At 43.3% G+C, this 16,997-nt stretch overlaps 1 protein-coding gene across 2 annotated transcripts in view; it reads left to right on the forward strand.

The window, feature by feature from the left end:
- Nucleotides 1-16,997, forward strand: part of vps50 (VPS50 subunit of EARP/GARPII complex) — an 82,042-nt gene that overhangs the window by 10,799 nt on the left and 54,246 nt on the right. For both annotated transcript variants that reach the window (XM_079288482.1, XM_079288481.1), the window contains exons 5-9: nucleotides 6,687-6,740; nucleotides 11,482-11,552; nucleotides 12,109-12,226; nucleotides 12,380-12,415; nucleotides 12,780-12,862. In XM_079288482.1, the coding sequence (XP_079144608.1) occupies nucleotides 6,687-6,740; nucleotides 11,482-11,552; nucleotides 12,109-12,226; nucleotides 12,380-12,415; nucleotides 12,780-12,862 (362 nt within the window). The remainder of the gene's footprint in view (nucleotides 1-6,686; nucleotides 6,741-11,481; nucleotides 11,553-12,108; nucleotides 12,227-12,379; nucleotides 12,416-12,779; nucleotides 12,863-16,997) is intronic.

Raw genomic sequence — 16,997 nt, forward strand, 5'->3', positions numbered from 1 at the left:
AAAATCACAAATTACAAATTTGCCTCAGAGGGCTTTACAATATGTACACATTTGACATCCTCTTGTCCCGGAACCCTCACATCAGAACAGGAAAAACTCCCCAAAAACCCCTTTAACGGGGAGGAAAGAGGAAGAAACCTGTGGGAGGGCAATAGAGGAGGGATCCCTCTCCCAGGATGGACAGAAGTGCAATGATGTCATGTGTAGAACAGGATAGTGAATTACAACACATTCAATGTAATTACAGCACAGTCAATGTATGACACAACCACGACAGGAGGCAACACCTGGTCCAGGTAAACCCAGATACACAGGAACCTGTGAGGCGAGAAAGCACAGAGACTCTGGTGAAGAAGCAGGTCAATAATGTGCATTAATGGTATTGGTAGTATGAAATAGTAATGTGAGTAATAATAAAAGTGATATTAGCAGTTGAGTCAGCAGGGCCATGGTAGGAGGAAGGACCAGGGTCCAGATGAAACCATGCTCCATGGAAACCTGTGAGGAGAGGAAGCACAAGGACTCCGGGGAAGAGACAAAATCAGTACTGTGCATTAATGGTATCGGTGATAGGATTAATAATGTTAATCATGAAGATCGTAGTAGGTGTCAGCAGGGCCATGGCTGGTTGAAGAACCAGTGTCCAGATAAAACTGCGGTCATCCTGTGAGGCGAGAAAGTACAAATACTCCGGGGAAGAAGTAAAGTTAGTAATGAGCATTAATGGGACATCAATGCATACAGATGGAGGTGAAGAAGAGGAGGAGAGAGGTGCTCAGTGTAGGAAGTCCCCCTGTAGTTTTTGCCGATACCAGTTTGTCCATGGGCCGGTCCAAGGCAAGCCAGAGGCAGCCCTAACTATAAGCACTATCAAAGAGGAAAGTCTTAAGCCTACTCTTAAATGTGGTGAGTGTGTCTGCCCCCCGGACTGAAACGGGAAGCTGGTTCCACAGAAGAGGAGCTTGATAACTGAAGGCTCTGGTTCCCGTCCTACTTTTTAAGACTCTAGGAACCACAAGTAACCCTGAATCACTGGATCGCAGCTCTCTTGTAGGGCAGTATGGTACTATAAGCTCTTTAAGATATGATGGAGCCTGACCAATTCGGGCTTTGTAGGTAAGTAAAAGGATTTTAAATTCTATTCTAGATTTTACAGGGAGCCAGTGCAGAGAAGCTAATACAGGAGTAATATGATCTCTCCTCTTAGTTCTTGTAGTACACGAGCTGCAGCATTCTGGATCAGCTGGAGAGATTTAAGAGACTTATTAGAGCAGCCTGAAAATAAGGAATTGCAGTAATCTAGTCTAGCGGTAACAAATGCATGAACTAATTTCTCTGCATCGCTTTGAGATAGGATGTGCCTGATTTTTGAAATATTACGTAGGTGAAAAAAGGCAGTCCTAGAAATAAGTTTTATCTGAGAGTTGAAAGACAAATCCTGATCAAAGGTAACTCCAAGATTCTTGACGGTGCTGCTGGATGCCAGCGCAGTGCCATCTACAGAAACTATATCACTAGATAACTGATTTCGGAGGTGTTCTGGGCCTAGTAGAATAACTTCAGTTTTGTCTGAGTTTAACATCAGGAAGTTGCAGGTCATCCAGGTTTTTATGTCCTTAAGACACGCTTGCAGTTTAGCGAGCTGGTTGGTTTCGTCTGGTTTGATCGATATATATAATTGAGTATCATCTGCATAACAATGAAAGGTTATAGAGTGTTTTCTGATAATATTGCCTAAAGGAAGCATATATAAGGTGAACAAGATTGGTCCAAGCACAGAACCTTGTGGAACTCCATAACTGACGTTGGTCTTCATCGAGGCTTCATCATTTACACAAACAAACTGAGATCGATCTGATAAATAGGATCCAAACCAGTTCAGTGCGGTTCCTTTGATGCCAATATAATGTTCCAGTCTCTGCAACAGGATGTAGTGGTCTATAGTGTCGAACGCAGCACTAATGTCTAACAGGACAAGAACAGAGACGAGTCCTTTGTCTGATGCGATGAGAAGGTCATTAGTTATTTTTACCAGCGCTGTCTCTGTGCTATGATGCTTTCTAAATCCTGACTGAAAATCCTCAAATAAACTATTGTTACACAGAAAGTCACACAACTGATTTGCAACTGCTTTCTCAAGGATCTTAGAGAGGAAGGGAAGGTTAGAGATCGGTCTATAATTGGCCAACACCTCTGGATCCAGAGTGGGCTTCTTAAGAAGAGGTTTAGTCACAGCTACTTTAAAGGACTGTGGTACATGACCTGTTACTAAAGACAGGTTGATGATATCTCATAAAGTTGTGCTAATTAATGGTAGCACTTCTTTAAGCAGCCTAGTCGGTATAGGGTCTAAGAGACAGGTGGACGGTTTAGACGTAAAAATTGTTGAAGTCAGTTTGTCAAGGTCAATGGGAGTAAAGCCATCTAAACATATATCAGGGTTTACAGCTGTTTCTAAGGTTACTCTATTTGTGGAAAGATCGGTCGAGGGCAGGAGATTATTAATGTTCTCTCTAATAATTATAATCTTATCATTGAAGAAGTTCATGAAGTCATTGCTACTGAGGTCTATAGGGATACTCGGCACAACAGAGCTGTGACTCTCTGTCAGCCTGGCTACAGTGCTGAAGAGGAACCTGGGGTTGTTCTTATTTTTCTCTATTAACGATGAGTAATAAGCTGCTCTGGCATTACTTTAGACTGTCTCGCCAGAGTAACCGAGATTCTTCCAAGTTAGTGGAACGCCATGTTCTTTCAAGTTTTCGCGATGTTTGCTTTAATTTGCGGGTTTCAGGGTTATACCATGGAGCGAATCTCCTTTGTTTTATCAACTTATTTTTTAAAGGAGCAATAGAGTCTAGTGTCCTTCTCAGTGAGCTTATAGCACTGTCGACAAGATGATCAATCTGTTGACTTACTCTGTTTCAGTCCTCACCTCTCCTAATCTGGAGGACTGACCTTCACTATTACTTAGCTGCTCCACACTTTTCACTGCCACCAACCCTAATTAGTTAGTGCGAGCTAATGTAGCTCTAATTGCCTCATACATCTCGGCAAACACTTGCAAGGAGAAGCAAACTATTCAGACACCTCTATTATAAGGCTTATGTATATCTGTACACCGCAGCCTTCCTGCTAATGAGCAAATTGTCCAAACATGTTCAATCTCTGTTATCAACGCTTGTGTTCGTTAGCTTTTTCGTTCTAATAGATGATGTGCGTGAGCTGCACAGTTCAGTTTGTATGAGGCATCCGTCTCGGCCTGTCACTTCTTTTCTCCCTAATGAGAAAAAATGCATTCATTGTCCTACTGTGTGTCTTGAGTTCATGGTTGTTCATTGCCAGGCACTAGTTTTGGACGATATTTACTACTGCTAAATATTACATGCACTGTGCTGGCTTTGCAACCCGGTCACTGCATAGATAGATAGATAGACTTTTTTTCAGACTCGGGGTCCATACAGACAGATACATAAAAAGACAGACACAAACAATAAAAGTACATAGGCCTAGCAATGCCTTACAAAGAGTACCAATGTCGCCACAGCTGGGACTGGTAGCGTGTGGTGCTAAACCTTATGTTGGTTAAAACAAGTATGATCACATTTACAGAGTCATTCAGTCGACAGATGAATTTGTACATGAAATTTCTTAAAACTGTTTGGAAAGTGTTGACTCGTGCAGCCACAAACATTTCACGAGCACTACTCCATCTCGGTCTCTTTAAAAGTATTCTCATGGCGTCATTGTACGCTACTTGAAGTCTCTGTAAACTCTTTGTTCTGTAGTTTGACCACAAGTGTGCAGTAGAGTGGAGTACAATATGCTCTGAACAGAGACATCTTCACGCCATCTGTACACAGACCAGACTAACGTGAGAGACTGTTTGCTTGTGCATACATCATACGACATTGCCTGGAAATGTCGTTATCATCAGACATGTGTTCTGTTAAAAAATGACCAAGATATTTTACTTCACTACAGACACCAAGATTATTGTCAGACAATTTGAAGTCAGGGAAGTTTAGACATTTGTCCTCTTTAGTTCGACAGATCAGAATAGCACTCTTACTGGCGTTGTATTTGATGTCATGTTCCACACCGTACACAATACATATAGTGAGGAGCTGCTGAAGACCAGCGCTAGAAGGACTAAAGATCACCAGATCATCTGCATACATGATGTGATTAACCAGAGTATTTCCAATCATGCACCAGTATTACAGGCTTTCAGTTGCTTGGACAGATCATCAATATACAGATTAAACAGAACTTGTCTGACACCATTGCAAACCCCAAATGGGGCTGACACACTTTTACCCCATTTTACTTGCATACTCTGGTGCGCATACCAGTAAGCCAGAATTCTCACTATGTATGTGGGGACACCTCTTTGGCTCAGTTTAAAAAATAATTTACGATGATTAACACGATCAAAAGCTTTGGAGGCATCAATAAAACACATAAGAAGTGATGAGTTTTGACCTCTGTATTTGTTTACAATTTCCTTTAAGGCATATATACACAAGTCAGTGCCATGTTTGGCTTTGAAGCCGAACTGGTTATCTGTGGCGGTGATGAAGTCCTGTATTCTGTCCAGCAGAATTCTTTCTAGGACTTTTGACAGGACGCTGGCCAAAGCAATGGGCCTGTAATTCTCTAGGCTACATACTTTACCAGCTTTGTTTTGAATGACTGGCACTAAGAGAACAGACAGCATTGAGTCTGGTAACAAGCCGTGAATCATGAAGCCAGTAAAACAAATAGCGAGGAGAGGAGCTAACCTCGGACAAGCATATTTAAGGTGTTCAGCAGTAATATGGTCTAAGCCACTTGCTTTGCCTTCAGACAGTTTGTTGACAGCTTGGTGCACCTCATATGATGTAATTGCCATTGACTCATTACTCTCAGAACTGTCCACGCTGTACAAATCACTTTTGATGCAGTTAAATAAGGTGCTATAATGCTGTCGCCATAACTCAGCAATGTTGTCTGTTCCTGAAATTCCATCTATAGTGCATGGTAAAGATGTTTTACAGTTAAGAGCTCTCACTTCTTTCCAAAAATCAACTACGTTGTTGCTTAGCAGCTTCTTGGCCATGGAGTCAGCCCTCATGGCTTGATCATTCTTGCAAATGAAGCGAATGGCATACTTATATCTTGCATTGGTGAGCTTCTTGTACTCAAGCACTGGTCCTTGTCTGGGTCTACCAGCTAGAGCCCATGATTTGAAGGCTTCACAGGCTTCAGCACGATACTCAGCGACATACTCGTTCCAGCCAGGTTTGATGTTATGGGTCTTATTATGATGCTTGTAGTAGGGCTTGCTGTCTTTATACAGAGCACTTACTATATCATTGTACATGAAGCAGAGATCTCTCCTATGCACCACATCCTTACAGTTAACGTCAGTACACATAGCTGCATCTCTAGGTAGATGCATAATTAGCTTCCATTTGTGTTTGTGAGGGCGGGCTGAGATCTGATGGCTGTGGCCTTGTAGCCCAGGTAGGAGGGTTTGATTACTCATTATGTGTTCAGACTCTTTAACTCGTTTTTAAAAAGTTTAGTGTTAAAGTCAGTGGGTTGCCAATAGGTGGCGTTATGGCCTCATTTTGGATGGTTGAGGGTGTGTCTTGGGATTCTTCAACACAATTCCATGTTGTTTTTTTTGTTTCTTCACCATTTGCAATGTCTAACACATCTTCTGAATAGCACTGAATCTGTTTTTCTCTCATTCATGCATTGGGATGTTGAAAGACACAAGACGGACACAGAATCAACTGTGGAACTACTGGATGAGCGTCCTTTTGTCTCTGTAATGAGCAGCACATTCACCTCTAACTTTGTAGCAAGATATGAAACATTTGAGCATCATTCACTCTTGACTTTGACATTTAAATTAATTGTTTTTCTTGTAATTGATACATGAGGTCTAGAACTTAGCCCTCACACATGAGGAGCTAATGTTCTTTAGATACTCTGGGGATCCTGTTTTACACACCAAAATTAAAAAAGTAAAACCCTGATGATGTCATAATGGTGTAATTAGGGTTAATTCAGCTTGGGGTTACGAGACTAGAAAGCCTGCGCTATAAAGTGGGTGCATGGAGATGCGCTATTTACCAGGCAGGGAGAGTCCAATGACACCATTGACTTGCATTATGGGACTGTTTACACTCCGATCTGTAAGACCCTGTTTGTATGGTACTTCAGCGATTCATTCAATATCCATTAACCCTCCGTGTTCTTCAGCTTTTCTTACTTCTCCACTAAAAGCAGTGGCAGACAACACTCGCAGCAGGGGGTCATACTTGATGCCATGAGCAAGGAACGTGTTCTTTAGATAATTACCATTTCACCCCCTGATGCGAGTCAAGTTGGTAAAACAAAGGAGAGGAGAGAACAGTAAAACAACTACAATGCAGACGAAGAGAACAGAGACTACATTGGAAGAAGTAGGAGCTGTTGAGAAAGACATTGAATGGAATAAAACTGAGAAAGCGAGATGCTCTTTTAAACGGCTCTGGCTATATAGAGCTGTAGATGCAGACATCAGTGATTGGTATTCCAGATTGCAGTGGCCAAACTGTTTTTGTGGGTTGACATTTGAGATGAACATCTAAATGTCTTAAATCTTTTTTTTTATGTTCCAATGCCCCCCCCCCCCCTCTCTTTCTCTGTAGGTTTCTAAAAAGGTCGCCGATCTTATTCTGGAGAAACAACCTGCTTATGTCAAGGTAAGCTTCCAGTGTCAACAGACGACCACATATAGCAACCCTTTGTCTTTTCTCATATTATAAAAGTAATTACAAAACGTATCCGTTATGTTTACCTTTTGATTTTGGGGCTTGAGATTTTTCAAAATCCGAGAGGTTTTCTCGTTTCTGTCACTTTGGATTGCACTTGAATGCTCTTCCTCAGCGGCCGGATGTGTGTCTCTGTAAATTAAAATGAACGCTGCAAGAAATGAATATAAATTGTGAGAACGGAATGTGGAAGTATGTTGAGAGCAGAGGTCGCCTGAACCAGTCATTGAATTTTGATTGAAAATACAATTTTGACGGACTGCATGTCTGTGTCCACTAAGGGTTGTTGACTAGTTTCAGTGCAGAAAGGAGGGCATGCTGCAGGATTCCCTCAGTTAAATGCTTGCAGGTTCGGGAAATCCCTTGTTCACAGAGTCTGGTAATTCCAGTCTCCATTGTGGCAGCAGAGCTTCAGCCTTCAGTGCAAAATTAAAGCGGCCATGAGAAGTCCTCTGTCCGAGGCAAAAACGAATGACCATTGCCTCTGGAGCGATCTCCATCGATGCGTTTGATGACACAGAAGCGAGCACCCAGTCCAAGTCCATGCGGAGCAGGAGGACGGTTTGAGTTCAGGCTGGGCTAGAGCACGTCAATTCAGTTCAATTATTTCAAATGGTTTGTTCATATGTTGATTGGCAAAATTGTGTGTGCCTAAATGTGTTTGTGGATAGATTGAAGAAATTGGTCTTTTGATTCATCTGATTCAGCAATCAAACTTCAGAAGTCCCATCGGATGCACCGTTATTGAAGTTTGGTACGTCAAATGTGTGGTTAGTCAGTGAAGCTTTGATCCCAGCAGACGACTGACCGCTTTAACAACTTTGGTACGTCGTGAAATTGCGGTGAAATTACCATCATTGCGGAGCCTTCTGAAGGTCAGTCTATGAATAGCAAATTGATCATTATTTCTGTGACTTTGCAGAGTCAAAATGACAGCCGGGCTTATTAGCAGACGGTGCGGGGGGTATCGGGGGCATTTCCATTCACCCACCTCCGCCCCTCATTCACTCGGCCTATAGACGCCCTGTGGAGTTCAGAGGGGACTTCAGTTTCTGCATCAATGTCACAATGAGAAGGACGACGGAGTTTTACTACTACTAAACTAGTGTTCATGTAGTTTAATGCCTGGCAAATGTGCTTCGCCCTGCAGTCTCTGAGGCTCTCACTGCTCTGTGTACCTTCTTCTATCCGAGGCTTCGTCGGTTTCTCCACCTTGTTTTTCATTCCCAAGGCGTCTTCTCTCCTCTTGTGATATTTCATCAAACATGTACACAGAAACACTCTGCTGCAGAAACACAGCCACGGGGCACAATGCCACTTCTCCCCAGTTGCTTGTGCGTAACACACAAACTGTGCAAACACGTACAGCCATGCCTTAGCGCCTTAAAAAATTATGCGAGTCACAGCTATGTAGTGAGTAACCGTTCTGTCACTGATCACTGTGGCTTCACAAGCACTCCTAAAGGGTCAACAGTGCGATCCGGCTTCCTGGATGGTTACATGGAGGCCAGAGCCTCTATCATTGATTGATTACTAATTGGTAGTGTATGTTCTTCTGGAGCCCACATTTAGCTCCTCTTTTCTTTCATTATTGTGCCTCTACATGTTGAATGTGGTGTTCTGAAGTCACCGTGTGTAACAACATTATTGTCCATGAGTTCAAAGCGAGATCCGGTTTAAATTGCAGGATCAATAAAAACATGGAGTGTGTCAGTTTGAAATAATAGCCCTCTCTTATCTCTCCGGATGAAAAGAGATGGGTTACAATTGAGTGGCCAACTGCATGACCGTGACACGTGCCAGGAAAGAAAGATTGCCTTCCTGGGCTCCAGGTTGTAATGAATTTGCACCAAGTAGCCCTGACAAGGTCATTCAACTCAATTGTAAAGGGGGCTTGGAACGGTATTCAATTATTTTCCACTGAAAACACTTATTTTCCACAGTTCCTGCCTGTGTTTCTGTTCCCCAGTTGCCGAAAGAGATCCGTAATTTGGCGGTCATACCTGACCATTACATGGGGGGTCTGAAGGCCGCTTCATTGGGGAGGCTAGAAATTGACAGGAAACAGGCTGGTTAATATGTGTAGGGGTCTCACACCCTTTAGGTGACTATATGCAACTAAATGCTGTGAGTCCCAAACAGCAGCAGCAGCATCATTAGAATACATAGGCGGGGTGGGTAACAGGGAGCCAGTGCATAGCCAATGTGCTTGAGGGTCGCAGGGAGGACCTCTTATGAATAAAGAATAAAAAAATCTCCCTTATGACGAAACATCTCCTCCTCTTTGACCTACACTCCCCCACACCAGTGCCTGTTTGTGGACATTGTAGGAGTCTGATTGTGTAGTTCCCTGTATGTGTACAGTTCACCAGCTCTTTAAACCTTTTTTATCTCCTAGAAAGTGACTGAACAATTGTCAGTGTCCACCTCTGTGCACAGTTGCTGTGTTTCCTGTTGCAGAGGTGTCAGGTGGCAGATGGCTCAGAGCAGTGGTACACAGCAAATTGGAGCCTCCGGCTACATAGTGAGCACTCAGCATGATCAGTGCGTGTGATTCTGTTTGAAGCTGAGCGTTTGTATTCAAGCTGCTTCGGACTCTTCCTGTGTGGGTTTGTGCACATAACTGAACGCATGAGTGTTTCTTCATTACATCATTGACGAAGGGCTTACACAACTGCTGTGTGTACGGTACTGTGTGTTGATAATGGGCTTCATAACAAGGGGTAGAGAGTGAAGACCCACTGTGTGTTGGTCTGGTGAAGCGAAACAATAGTTTCTGTTGGACACAGGAAATAAAAGGCTTATGATTTTAAGAGATTTGACTTATATTGTAACTAAACGGACTATTATTGACTGAATTAAAACCACCTGGCACTATGCACTGTCACAGCCCGGCTCCAAGACTGTGACAGAAATTCATTAACGAGAAAATAATCAAAAGGATGCAAACAAATAGATGGGAGTAATATGTAAATGCAATAGCGGATGAGTGAAAATGAGACATTTTCACTCATCTGCATGGGTGTAAAAACGAAGGAAACGGAGACCACAATGCATAAATGGTGAGAGGAAATCTTATCCTTCTATGCATGCCATGGCGCTGGTTAGGGATGGACCAATCCGACTTCTGCGGACCTGACAACCATTCCTGGGCTTTGGGTATCGGTCGATACCTGATGCCCCAATCCGATACCAGCCGTACTCCTCACCGTGTGGAAGTGACTGGGATCATTCTTCTATGTGTAAGGCAACAACAGATTCTGCTGTGAGAATGATGCCTGCACAGCTTGATCCTCTGTGGTTTTTATTTATTTTTTTTACGAGTCCGGCTTTTGTCAATTTCAAACTTTTGCTAAGTCTAGACATAGTTTTAGAGTTCCAGTGGTGGGGGTGCTAAAACTCCCCGTATTTGAATCACTCTCTAAATTATTCGTTTGCTTGACCCGGCGAGTCATTCCGGGCCAAGCCAGCTCCCACTGCTTAGAGAGCAAGAGCGTTTACTGAGGACAAAAATGATGTGGTACCTTCTTGTTTTAATAGTCTCAAAATGTTGAAATGTTCCTTTTACAAATTCATAGTTTACAATATCACAATGATAGAAGATCTAGCCGTAATGTAAAGTAATTCACGCTCTGTTTGTTTATCGCTGCCAATAAAGTTTTAGCTTTCGTGAAGCCAATTCTTTGAATTGGATGTTGTCTAACAGGCCTAATTTCTTGGGCCCCGAGCCGAAGAGCATACCAGTCGCATGGTGCGCGGCCCCTCCGAGAGAACCTGGGCTGTTGAATCAACCCTTGTAAAACAGTTCTGAGGGCTTGTTGTAGTTTTAACACTGGAGATGATGAGGGCAGATTGGTTTGAATGGGATCATTGATCCCGTACCCACAGCTGAATTGCCACTGTAGTGCTGTTGTTGTTTTTATTACTGTGGAAAATTAATTTCCCCAGACTGTATTCTGTGGGTAAAAAGGTTGTTTCATGGATGACAGTGTTAAGAGAACATTTTTGTGAACACGAGACCTTTTTTTTTTTTTTTTTGCGGTGGGGTGATAGGGCCTTACACATTAAGATAAAACACAAGCATGAAGCCACCTCAGGCTTGTCATCTGGCAGATCAAGAGAATAAAAAACCAAGAGAGGAAGAGAAAAGACTTCAATACAACTGCTATGTAATTCGTGGTGCGGTTCTCGGCAGAGGTCACTATCGTGGAACATACAACATAATAACTGAACTCTCAGATCAGAGAGCCCATTGATCCTTTTCTAAATGTCAAAGCTCTGAAGAAAGGGAGCTTTTTCCCTGATTATCTGTGTTTTACCCTGAGGCACCGATGAGGCTTTACCATAATGACATCATCTACAATATCTATCTTCACAAAATGCTCCCAGCGGGATGCATCTCAATGTAGATGCATCCCATCACACATCACAAATGTGTGTGTGTGTGAGCCAATCTAACGATATCTTTGTGTCCTATAGATTTGAGCCCTCAGCATTGTATTAAGGCGATGGGGCTGTTTCTAAGCACTAGATGGATATTTCAGCAGTTTTTGTGATAATTCCTTGGGATCTAACACAATAACTTTGTAATGTTCCAGGGTTTCCAGATAACGGTGTGCTGCTTTGTCTTGCGTACTGTCATTTTTACCACTAATTCCCTCCTTGTTCGCAGGAACTGGAGCGAGTGACTGCGTTACAAACCAACCTGCAGCTGGCAGCAGTCATTTGCACTAATGCAAGGAGGTAATGCTGTTTCACTACATACTAATCACGAAATGAAATGGCTGCTGAAACAGCCCATTCAAACTGCATCTGCATATTAAGTGCCTTCCCTCACAACCGGGATAACGTTCCTTCCCCTCATACATCCTCCGTCTGTTAAAATGGTCCAAGTAGCAATCGCAAACATCCTGCTATACATGGCACTCTGTTATTTTTGTAAATTTGTATTCATGATTAATTCAGAATGCTCAGTTGCACATTTTGCTGAGCTTGAAATGTAATAACCTGAAGCCGTTCATACGAGGGATTTGTCCAAATATACCATTTTTTGGTAAAATAGGCAGCTGGTGGAACCACCTCTTCAATAAGTACAAATATGACTACAGTAAGAACACAAAGACCATATATGTTTGAGTGTGTACATTGTAGTTCCAGATCATTCCCAGCGTACTGAGCTCCATTAGTGTGTCATTAAAGCTCATCACTCTGTGTTGGACTTTTAGATGCTTGTTCAGCACAGTAGTATGTATGCGTGTTGATGCTATGTTCTCCCTGTGCTGTGACTTCTCGTGTAAAGGCAACTGAGCATGGCGAAGGAGGGGTTCACAGAAGCCAGCTTGGGTCTATTGTCCAATCAGAGGAGGCGACAGCTGCTGACAGGCCTGCTCAAGTCTCTGAGGACCATCAAGACACTGGTACAGTTTACACACACAACTGACTACAACATATTTAGTTAAAAATCCAGCCATGTGTAAAGGGAGGCCAGCTTTTTAACGGTAATCAACCTTAATAATTAAGTTATTTGATGCTGTATTCATGTCTTCCTTTTGCCTTTCTTCTTCTCACAGCAAAGAACAGATGTAAGACTCAGCGAGATGCTTGAGGTATTGTAATCCTTTACACACACACACACACACAGCCACACACACACACACACACACACACACACATGCAGAGATATGTTTATAGTTGACTTGAAAGGTCAAACATCAGTAGGGATTGTGCATTGAAAGCCAAACCCACACAAACACGAGACGCTCCCTCAAATGCGTATCTATTGTGAAGGTCAGCTGTACACAGGGGAGGGATTTGACTACCACTGGCTCCTATCCACTGTGTGTCTGCTGTAACAGCCGTTTTTAAGAAGATCAAAAAGAAGTCACACGTATCACTGTCGTAATACAGAATGATCCAGAGTTTACTCCTCTTCTCCATACATTTAATTACCTCGATTCTCTGTTCCTGCAGGAGGAGGACTATCCAGGTGCAATCCAGCTCTGTCTGGAATGTCAAAAGGCTGCCAGCACCTTCAAACACTACAGCTGCATCAGGTACAGCATGAGCACATTGATAGAGTGAGATTTAGCTGTATCCAAATGAGAGCGGGCATGGACTTTTTACTTGAATCATTTGTTTTGATAGTGCCCAAACACCACATAAATCCTCTTGTCTCTCTCGCGCTCTCTCTCTCTCTCTCTCTCTCTCGCTCTCTCTCGCGCTCTCTCTCCCTCCCTCCCCCCTATGTAAGATAAGACTGTGATGTCAAAGTAAAGGGTCTCCTCCAGATTCTGTGTGTATGTGCACCTATGCAAACGTGGCTTTCTTCCCTCTTCCTACGACACCGCGTACAGAATCTGACACAGTATTTTGTGAAGACATGTGTGGGAATGGACGTCTTCAGCTGCTCCCAACACATGCACAGCGAAACACAAACACTCGGTGTTGCTGCTGTCATTTTGGCTATTTTGCCCTGCACCGCAGAGTGTCAAGTCTATTTCCAGAAAAGAGCGCTGGCGTCACACAACGGTGAGCTCCGTGTCAACACGAGCTCCGTGTAAACTCACAGATACAGACGGACCTTTTGAAACACAACTGAGCATCTGCACCCACCGCATCATTTGACCACTTCACCTGGCTGTGACAATCCAATAACAAGAAGCACTTTCATTTCTTTAGTGTCTTTATATTCACACGCGGTCTGGAAGTGAAATCAAACGTGTTTGTCGCAGATGAATATAAATTTGATTGCCCTCTTCACCGTTGCAATATGCCAATACTGCTTCCTGGATGCAGCAGCTTTTTTAACATTGGTGCATTGATCACACATCGGTTCAGGCTTAGCATTAGCATGCACATTGTTACTTAAACTCTCTGCCCAACATTGCCAGAGCCCCTGACTGCAGCGTCGTCCGTCCCGAAGGAGCTGGTGTCCGGTCTGCTGCACTGTAATTTAACCTTGTAGCTTGTGCTCTTCCATGCGCCGCTGTATGCTTTGTTACGTACCTGCCCTTCTTTTGTCCCCGTCCCTTTTAAAAAGTCAATACGGTTTACCCAAGACGGCATTTACACAGCCTCATGCTCCGTCTCCGTCTAAAACATCACTAGAGATCAAATGTTATGCTGGCTTAGAACCAGTTATATTACCAGATGTCATACAAATAGTCTAAGGGTCATTCTCAGTGATGCTCCTCCAGAACTCCACTTCAGCTAATTGCCATCTTAGAATTGAGCCGGGCGGTTTGTTCAGGTGTTCTAAATGTATGCGAAGCGCCGCTGCGTTTAATCTGCGCCGGCTGCCCAACACGTCGGTGCGAGCACAGAGTTATTCAGAGCCACGGCCGGCTGGCCTCCTCTTCGTGGTTGTAGTGCATTTCCTTTTGGAGGCTGCGCGATTGTGTGTCAGTGCAGCATTTTTAATAAGTTCTCCATGTGTACGAGCGGTAGTTGTGTGTCACTTTGATTTGTGTTTACTTGCAGCGCTTTATTGAACATGATAAAGTTCAACAGCCGGATAAGACACTTTCAAAGTTTGGTTTGTTACTTTGGTCTGTGCGACATGTTGTTTCTGGTTTTCTTTCCACTCTGACAGGTTTGGTTTCACACATACAAATGCAGCTGGACCACAGCATTTAAGCCTTTTTTAATCTGTCAATTTTTTGATTTTCTATTTGCCAACGCCACTTTTTCTTATTTAAGATTTGTGGTCCGACGTTATCTGCTTTCAAAATGTTTGGATTAATTGGATGGTCTTGTAAGCTACTGGACTTAATAGTCAGTATAACAAACATACGAATCACAGTTTATTATTATTAAATTGGGATAGCATGTATTTAAAAGTGGAGTCGGGATGAAGCACAAAACCGACTACTGTCACGTGAAGCCCACTCCACTGTACAGAAGTCTAACAAACAAAAGGTACAATGGAACCGAATAGATATGAAGTCGTTTCTCATGAGTCGGCGTCGGGTCGTCAACTATTCGTGTAGTGTCCCATGTGACCTCGGAGCCCATAAGCCAGAACTGGACAAAGGGCCAAAGCTACACCTTGCACTTAAAGAAATCAATCGCTGCACATTCTTCTGGTCTGGTGTAATCAATTCGTCTCGTGCTCTTTCTAGAAATTCCTTCCTAAATCTTTTTTGTCTGCTCAACTCTTTTAACTTCCCCCTAACCCTCATCTGCGTTCTCATCTGCGTAATTATGGTTGACGATGTGCCTTCCCCGCCATGTTTCACTCTTTGAAGCTCTTCCCCTGCCACCGTGTTGCCTCTCCGCCTGCCTTGTAGCAGCGGCTGACATTACATTGCAGTCATTTAGCAGACGCTTTGACTGCAGCAAAGCATCCTCACAAAATCTGAGCATCATGCAGAACCTTTTGAAGCACAGGAGTCTACATTTTGCCAAATTGTGGCATGTCAGCAGTCCCCGTGTAGGGGCTTGCCTCATGGCCCCGTGGGCACCTATTGCCAGCGAGAAGCAGGGTTTATAAAAAACACTTTTTTTTATTTCCACATAACTATTTCAATCCTCATGGTCCCTGCAGGGAACAGATTGTTAATTAGCTTTCACTCCTCATCTGTTATTTATACATTCTTTCTGATCATGGAAGGATGCCAGTGTGCGGGGAGGAGCTTCATCTGCGCACACATGTGCACTCACTGGACAGTGTAATTTGGCAATCTATTCATGGGATAGAAAGAAAAACAGGAGGACTGCTAATATTGTCACCTGGGTTGACCTCTTGTGTTCTTCAAAAGCTCAGCGAGTTCCTAAAGACAAAATTGAGAAATACTCTTATCTGCTTCTCTGTTATGAGGATATTGATACCGCCCTCGTGTTTGTAAAGTCAACATAAAGCTAGAATCAGGAGACAACTAGCTTAGCTTAGCATAAAGACTTGAAACAGGGGAAAACAGCTAGCCTGGCTTTGTCTTAAGTTCAAAACTTGCAGCACCTCTAAGCTCACAATTTACACCCAGTCTTATCTGTTTTTATTCCCAACAAATGTCAGGCCAAGTCAGTGACTTCCTCTTGGCCCAGCCAAGAAATAGTGACAGAACTTAACTCCCCGTAGAACCACACATTGTTGCTTTTACATTTCTGTTTCTATGTGGATTCAACAAACAATATAACATATTAATTGTAATGAACAGCTGGTCTTCACATCACGGATACCCCTGTTAGCAAAGTCTAAAATGGGATTGGGAAACCAACCAGAGTTCTCAATGCCACACATGTGGATCATTGGATGCTTGGTGGAATATAAGGCAAACCAACCACCTTCATCTCCTTTAATGTGAGTGTTTTAGTCTGCCGTTCTGTGATGGTGACTGTCTCCGAGCTGGCTAGAATGCGAACCTATAGCATCAGGTGCGTTAGCCCCCTGAGCACCGGTTTCCTTTTCTCTCATATGCTCTTCCAATACTGTTCAGTTTGTAGTTCAGCTTTTGTTACCACACTGCAGCGTGGGAGTATAAAAGTTCTGTGATGAACAGGGCATTCGTCCTGTTGGACTCTGCTCCTCTGCTGTATCTCCTCAGTGTGGCTGCCAGGGCTGAAAGCCTTTATCACTCTCCTGGGCCTCACATATGGACATTCAGACGCCTTTCTTCAGTAGCCAGGACCTGACATTGATCCACTCAACCCTATGTAGTTGAGCCAACTTACTTACTTTGCGTGTTTTTTTTATTGTTTTTTTTTAGTAATTGCTTCCCATTGTGGTGTCCTAGTGGAATACGAATACTGGCAATCACTGAGCTTGTAGCTGAGAATGTCTCATCTTATCACGCTGTGTGTAGTGCATACCAACTCATTGGATTTAGCTACCGTGAGGTAGGAATAGAGATTGTGAGTAGCACTCACTCACTGGCCATATATTAGTTTCTCTTTACTTTGTTTAAACATTTGTTAACTGTTCAGTAGGTGTGTGTCCTGTCTATCATACCGCTACAATGTCTCTCTCTCTCTCACACGCACAGGCAGATAAATAAAAACAGGCTAACAGTGCATCACGTCTTGAAATGGCGTATGCCTATTTTGTTACCTGCAAACGACCTGTGGGACTCACTGTGCAGTCTCCTGTGTTTCTCTGCCCCCCCCCCCCCCCCCCCCCCTTCTCACTCCCCTCACTCGACGCCCAATTGAAGCTGAGACGCCTAATTAGCAATTTGTTGAGGACACTCTCTC

Source organism: Melanostigma gelatinosum (assembly GCF_949748355.1).
Source record: "Melanostigma gelatinosum genome assembly, chromosome: 17".
NCBI classification, from domain to species: domain Eukaryota; kingdom Metazoa; phylum Chordata; class Actinopteri; order Perciformes; family Zoarcidae; genus Melanostigma; species Melanostigma gelatinosum.